Here is a 6231-nt window from a genome sequence, read left to right as displayed (position 1 = left end):
TGGAATCTGGAATGTGGAAATCTGGAATCTGGAATGTGGAATCTGGAATCTGGAATCTGGAATCTGGAATCTGGAATCTGGAATCTGGAATCTGGAATCTGGAATCTGGAATCTGGAATCTGGAATCTGGAATCTGGAATCTGGAATCAGGAATCTGGAATCTGGAATCTGGAATCTGGAATCTGGAATCTGGAATCTGGAATCTGGAATCAGGAATCTGGAATCTGGAATCTGGAATCTGGAATCTGGAATCTGGAATCTGGAATCTGGAATCTGGAATCTGGAATCTGGAATCTGGAATCTGGAATCTGGAATCTGGAATCTGGAATCTGGAATATGGAATCTGGAATCTGGAATCTGGAAAATTTCACGGAATACGGAATCAAATTAAATTCTCGGAATTTGGAACAATTAAAATTTTCCGGAATCCGGAACGAAAAAAAACACGGTAGCAGGAATTCGGACGTCTCTGATAACTACCGAGTAGTTCCGTAAAGTAAATTTTGATCTATTCTCATCACCATCTAGACAAAAAACTCACGTTTCCCTCTCAAAAACAGGAATAATCAACCGGAATCGTTCACTTATCACATGAGCCCTCCCCCATTTGACTCAATACACAATATGGAATGAAATCATCTTAAAATGTTGCCAATTTCTACCCAAACAAACCAACTTTTCTAGCCCCCTTATCAGGAAGCTTCCCTTAAATATATATCATTTTTTGACATTCATCACATTTTGATCATCATGAATTTGATTTATGCAATTCCTTTATTTGTTGGGCTTATTGGATCAGCAGTATCCTATAAAGTTCTAGTATTCAATCCGGCTTACGGAGCGAGTCATTCGAATTTTTTGGGCAAAATATCTGATATCCTTATTGATGCTGGAAATGAAGTGGTAAGAGTGAGAGCCGTTGGAAATTGTTGGAAAGTTTGGTTTTTTCAGACAATGCTAATTCCAGTATATCTGAGCAATAAGAGGAATCAAACAGGTTCAAAGAAAGTGACGAAGATTGTGGAAATCGGACAGGATCCACGAACGAAAGCAATATTTGAATCTGGACAAATCGAAGGCATCATAAAATCTAAAGTGTGGACTATGGATCCGGAGATGATGTCTCTCTTTGGAGTAAGCTAAAATCATAATACCTGTAACAGAAAGGTCCCCTAACTTTTATCTTTGAGCCAATTAATCTCGGTTCCTGTGAAAGATATAAAAAAGTTGTCAACTGATAAATTATTCATCATAATATCACAAACATTTTATTATTTGACACATTTTTTATCTCTCATACGAACCGAGATAATTGAGCTCGAAATGTGAAGGTTCTTATATTAAAGGGTATACGGTAATTTAAAACAAAATTTATCTTATAGATCATCAGTGAGATGAACATTGGAATTGGTTATCAATGTGAATGTGAGTTTCATTACATTCCTAATTTCCCAGATAGAAATTTCAGACATTTTCCAACAGACTGAAATTCTTGAACAACTTCGCAATGAAAATTTTGATCTAGCTATCACCGAATCTCTTTTTGCTTGTCCCTTTGGTGAGTATATATACCATAAAACCTGTAATACAAGCCCCCCCCCAATTATCACAATGCCTATGACAGATATCAAAAGTCTGTCAGCTGACAAAAAACCGTATGATATTATGACAAACAATTTATCAGTTGACAGATTTTTTGTATCTTTAACAGGTACCGAGATAAATAAGATCCAAGTTAAAAGTTAGGGAACTTCTCAGAGCGCAGCTCAAAGAAAAAATAGTTATCCTTTAAACTTCAGCTGTCTTCGATCACATTGGTATTAAAACAGTCATAAATGCGGAATCGAATTTATTCAAAGATGCCATGAAGTATGCCCATGGAGAGCCAGCTGCGATCAGTTATTTTCCGGGATTGTTCTCTCCGAATAACGACAAAATGTCTTTTTTCACAAGAGCCAAGAATTTGTTGAGAATGATGTTCACACAATATTTATTTGGATCGAGATACCAAAGAGAACTCAGAACAATCAAACCGTATTACAACGGAACAGAAAGTTGGACAGAACTTGTGAGCAATGTTGCATTCTACTTTATTAACTCAAATCAATATCTGGATTATGCAAGTCCAACTCTACCGAAGACAGTTTTTATCGGTGGGATGCAAGTGGTTACTAATAAAAAGAAGACGAAGCTGAATCAAGAATGGGATACTCTTTTGAAAATTAGAGACCAAAATGTTCTGATTTCTTTTGGATCGAATGCTCATTCATGTGATATGCCAGAAGAATTCAAGTGAGATGAAACATCAGATATTCTGTAAAGTTCATATTTCAGAAAATCGTTTCTCGAAGTCTTTGAATCAATGCCCGATACCACTTTCATTTGGAAATACGAAGATGAAAATGCCACGCTGGCTGATCATCTTCCGAATGTGAAATTGACGAAATGGATGCCTCAAAATGATCTTTTAGGTGAGACAGTTATAACAAACAATAACAATTTTAAGCCGATTCATGAAACAACAAAGTCTTCTTATCTATTAAAAATGTCATATTTTTCAGCTGATGATCGTCTAACACTATTCGTCACTCACGGAGGACTGGGTAGTACAATGGAGCTTGCTTATCAGGGGAAACCGGCGTTAATTGTGAGTGATGATCACGAGTCAGAAAATAATTAATCATCGTCGAATTTCTAGATTCCGTTACTTGCTGATCAACCTAGAAATGCTCACATGCTCACACGACACGGCGGATCACTTGAGTTCGACAAGAAGCTTCTGGGGAATTCAGAAGAACTTCGAAAAGCAATTCAGATGGTGTTGAAGAACAAGAAGTACCTTGCAAATGCTAAATGGCTAGCAGGTATTCTAAACTCTCAACCGTTTTCTCCGAAAGATGTCGTCCTGAATCATTGCAATTTTGCTGTCGAGCATGGAACTTTGAACACATTGAGTTCGGAGGGGAAACATTTAAATCTCTTCCAATATTATTCCTTCGATATTGCTATTGTTTTCTTAACTTTAGCTGTTGTTTTTCTAGTTTTAACTGTTTTTATACTCTCGCTTCTTCTAAGGTTTTTGTCAGGAATTTTTAAAATCGTTTTCTCCACAAAGAAAAAGCTAGAATAAATATTTTTTCAAATTAAATAATATAGTTATTTTTTCGCTCGTTTTCACTGTTTTTTCAAATTTTCATTTATTTATTTATTTCAACGAAGGGGAGAAAACCACTAACACGTGAAATGTCTATGAAACTAGGAGATATAACAGGGACATACATTTGTAGTAATTGGGAGATGAAGGATAAACCGAGTTAGTAATTAGTTGAATTCAAGACAAGAAAATGTTTTAGATCACAGGATAATAGTCGATTTTTGAAAGCCGCTGACGAGGGCTTCACCGGAAACACTTTGGCGGGTAAAGAGTTCCAACATCTGATTACTCTATTAGAGAGAAATTGAGAAGATATTTTTGTTGAGTTTTTGATAAGTGATTTGAGATAGTATTTGTGACGTCGCAATGATCCAGCATGATTAAATATTTCGAAAATTGGAACCTCCATGATAATTTCTTTGGAAACAATAATTTTATACGTGTAGACCAAATCATTATAGAGCCTGCGATACTCCAAGGAACTTAGCGCATTTTCCGATGTATCTGGAAGAAAAATTAACAAAAACCTAGAAAACTCTTGAAAAAACCGAAAAAAAAGTGAAAACGAGCGAAAAAATTGTAAAAGTTTGAATTCGCGCGCTTTCACTCACCGGGCGGCCTAGAAAAAAGCTCGTCCCTAAGGGCTTTCAGCGTATTTTTCGATGCGTTTTTCTCGCCGAAGGAATTTTTTTTGAATTTTTTCTTTATTTTTATGTCAATCTACATGCATTTCTGCACATTTTGATGCAATAAAAAATTTCACCGTACACCACCTTTAAAGGAACATAGTGCACTCTAGAAGGGTTTCAACACGATGTTCATAACAGCGAAACAAATTCCAAAAGATATTTTTGTTTCTTGCTTTTATTTGTCCTTTTTTTTCTGAGTTAAAGTTTGTCCTTTTCTGAGTTAATATTTTTAAATTGGTTTTCTTTGTCAAACATCGCGAAAAAATAGTTGATAATCAGCTGATTTTCGTTGCTTTTGCTACAGCGAAAAAAGTTGTATGGTGTTCTTCATGACCATAGAAGTTTTTTAGGCCTATTCATAGAATTTTGAGAAATGCGGAAAAACGAATTTGTCCGCATTCTTCGACATTGTATGAAAAAAGTAAAAATAACACATTTTTTGTCATGAATAACCGCATTATTTTCTCACAGATTCGTTCGAACCAAATTACTTTTCGCTTTCGTTATCTTTAAAATGTTTTTTTTTTCATCCGAATGATATCTTTTACAGAGTATGACTGATACTCCTCCCATCAAGAAGCATACTCCTCGCGTTCGTAGATCATCTGATGTTAGCTTGAGCGCTACATGTGCATCTACTCCAAATAATCAGCAATCGGTTAAAAGAAGGGTATCAGCAGCGAGCAGCGTGAGTGAGAAGAAGAAGCCAAAAAGAAACAGCTATGAGCCCAAAAAGGATCAATACATACACCCATATGACCACATTTTCCACTGGTCCGATCGTAAACTGAACGATAATTCTTACCTCGGAGTTAAGAGCTTGAGATATTCCGGAGCAGATATCAAATTAGAAGAAGACAGAATTGAACTGGCTGCTAAAACAGTATTAAGGGAGAAGAATGAGTTTGCTGAGAAAGAATTTGCAACATTGTTTCCTGATGATAACTCGGATGACAGCGATGATGCCTACCAATTGAGCAAGGATGAAGATGTTGCAGACGATGAAAATTACTCTGACTCAGAGAAGTATTTTGAGAAGGCGAAATACGTTCCATTGACTTTAACTACAACGGGCGGAACAAGAATTACTGTACCACCAGTTAGAAAGCCATACGAAATGACGAAAATGCGGTTCGTGGAACCATTGACTGAAAACGTTTACCGTGACGATCAGCTGCAGTTGACACACTTTCCACAGTTTGATGAGTTTCCTGTTGATGATCTAGACTACGATGCCGTCACAGCATTCCTTCACAGGGTTCGCTTTTCACGATTTGATTAAATGCAATTTAAACTTTTCAGACTTTTCCAAATGGTGTCCATGGAAATTGGAGGAATAAATTCGAGACGAGTGACGAGATGTTTTATAAAACATTGATGGCGGTGCTACCCGGAACGAAGAACCTCGATCTACTTTACCACGCATTCTTCAATACTTTTCCCAGCTATGGCGCGCTCGATGAAGTTCCTAAAATGTTTCATCGACTGCATAAGAAGTACTCGAACGGGAAGGTTGATTTGGAAATATTGGAACTATTGGATTCGTTGAAAGATCCAATGAAGACTAAATCACTCCCCTACTTCAAGAAGTTTCCTTTTGACGTCAAGTATCCCGACACTCGAGAAAACTTCATTGTCCGATTCATCAAAATTGCGGAGGAAGCGTGCTCTGATAACTGTTATTTACATGATGATGAGCTAGCAACACGAATGGAAGGATTCTTTGATGATCCCGATTCGAAGCAGCTAACACTATTCATTCTCAAATCAACCAAACGGCAGTGTTCTGAGTTTCTCAACACTCTTCTGATGCGAGACGATAAAGACGTCGTGAAGAACTTTTGTCAAACAGCAAAGCTTTTTCCCAATGGCTCATGTGCTTCTTGGTTCAAAAAGTTGCTTGATTCTGCCAGCTACTGTGATGCAATGGCATTCCAACAAAAGTGAGTTTTTTCAGAAAGGTTCCTTGTAATTTGTAGTTTTAGAAGTTACGCCAGAAGAATGGAAAACTTTCGGCATGCTCAAAAGGAAGACAAAAAGAGAAGAAGAGAACAGAATAAGGGCGAGGAGGACAAGTACGAAGATTACACAACTCATTGTGATCATCTCGGTCCTTGTGGCCCAGGAGTTCGAAATTGTCCATGCAAACGCTTCTGCACAGTCTTCTGCAACTGCGACTTCAATTGTAACCGAAAGTTCCCAGGTTGCGAGTGTCCGCCGGGAAAATGTCAGACCCGACAATGTCCATGCTTTGAAATGGACTTTGAGTGTTCAGAATTAACATGTAGACAGTGTCTTGAAGATTATACCCCGGAACTCTCGTCGTGTGACAATTACGAAATGACACAAGGAGACTTGAAGAAAATCCGTGTTGGAAAGTCGAGCATT

At 37.4% G+C, this 6231-nt stretch overlaps 2 protein-coding genes across 2 annotated transcripts in view; one reads left to right on the top strand and one right to left on the bottom strand.

The window, feature by feature from the left end:
* CBG08601 overlaps positions 1-343 on the bottom strand; it is a gene marked incomplete at both ends in the record, with an annotated part of 429 nt that extends 86 nt beyond the window's left edge. The window contains one exon of the mRNA XM_002636262.1: positions 1-343. This exon is cut by the window's left edge and continues 86 nt beyond it. Within this exon, the coding sequence (XP_002636308.1) occupies positions 1-343 (343 nt within the window).
* A 407-nt stretch (positions 344-750) lies between these two features.
* Positions 751-6231, top strand: part of CBG08603 — a gene marked incomplete at both ends in the record, with an annotated part of 7981 nt that continues 2500 nt past the window's right edge. Inside the window, 11 exons of the mRNA XM_002636263.2 lie at positions 751-903; positions 952-1134; positions 1383-1425; positions 1469-1558; positions 1800-2292; positions 2335-2471; positions 2562-2647; positions 2699-3100; positions 4394-5101; positions 5146-5786; positions 5829-6213. Coding sequence (XP_002636309.2) covers positions 751-903; positions 952-1134; positions 1383-1425; positions 1469-1558; positions 1800-2292; positions 2335-2471; positions 2562-2647; positions 2699-3100; positions 4394-5101; positions 5146-5786; positions 5829-6213 — 3321 coding nt within the window. The remainder of the gene's footprint in view (positions 904-951; positions 1135-1382; positions 1426-1468; positions 1559-1799; positions 2293-2334; positions 2472-2561; positions 2648-2698; positions 3101-4393; positions 5102-5145; positions 5787-5828; positions 6214-6231) is intronic.

Source organism: Caenorhabditis briggsae, assembly GCF_000004555.2.
Source record: "Caenorhabditis briggsae complete genome, chrV, whole genome shotgun sequence".
Lineage (NCBI taxonomy): Eukaryota > Metazoa > Nematoda > Chromadorea > Rhabditida > Rhabditidae > Caenorhabditis > Caenorhabditis briggsae.
Note: the sequence above shows the minus strand (reverse complement) of the source record. Positions and strands in the feature narration are given on the sequence as shown.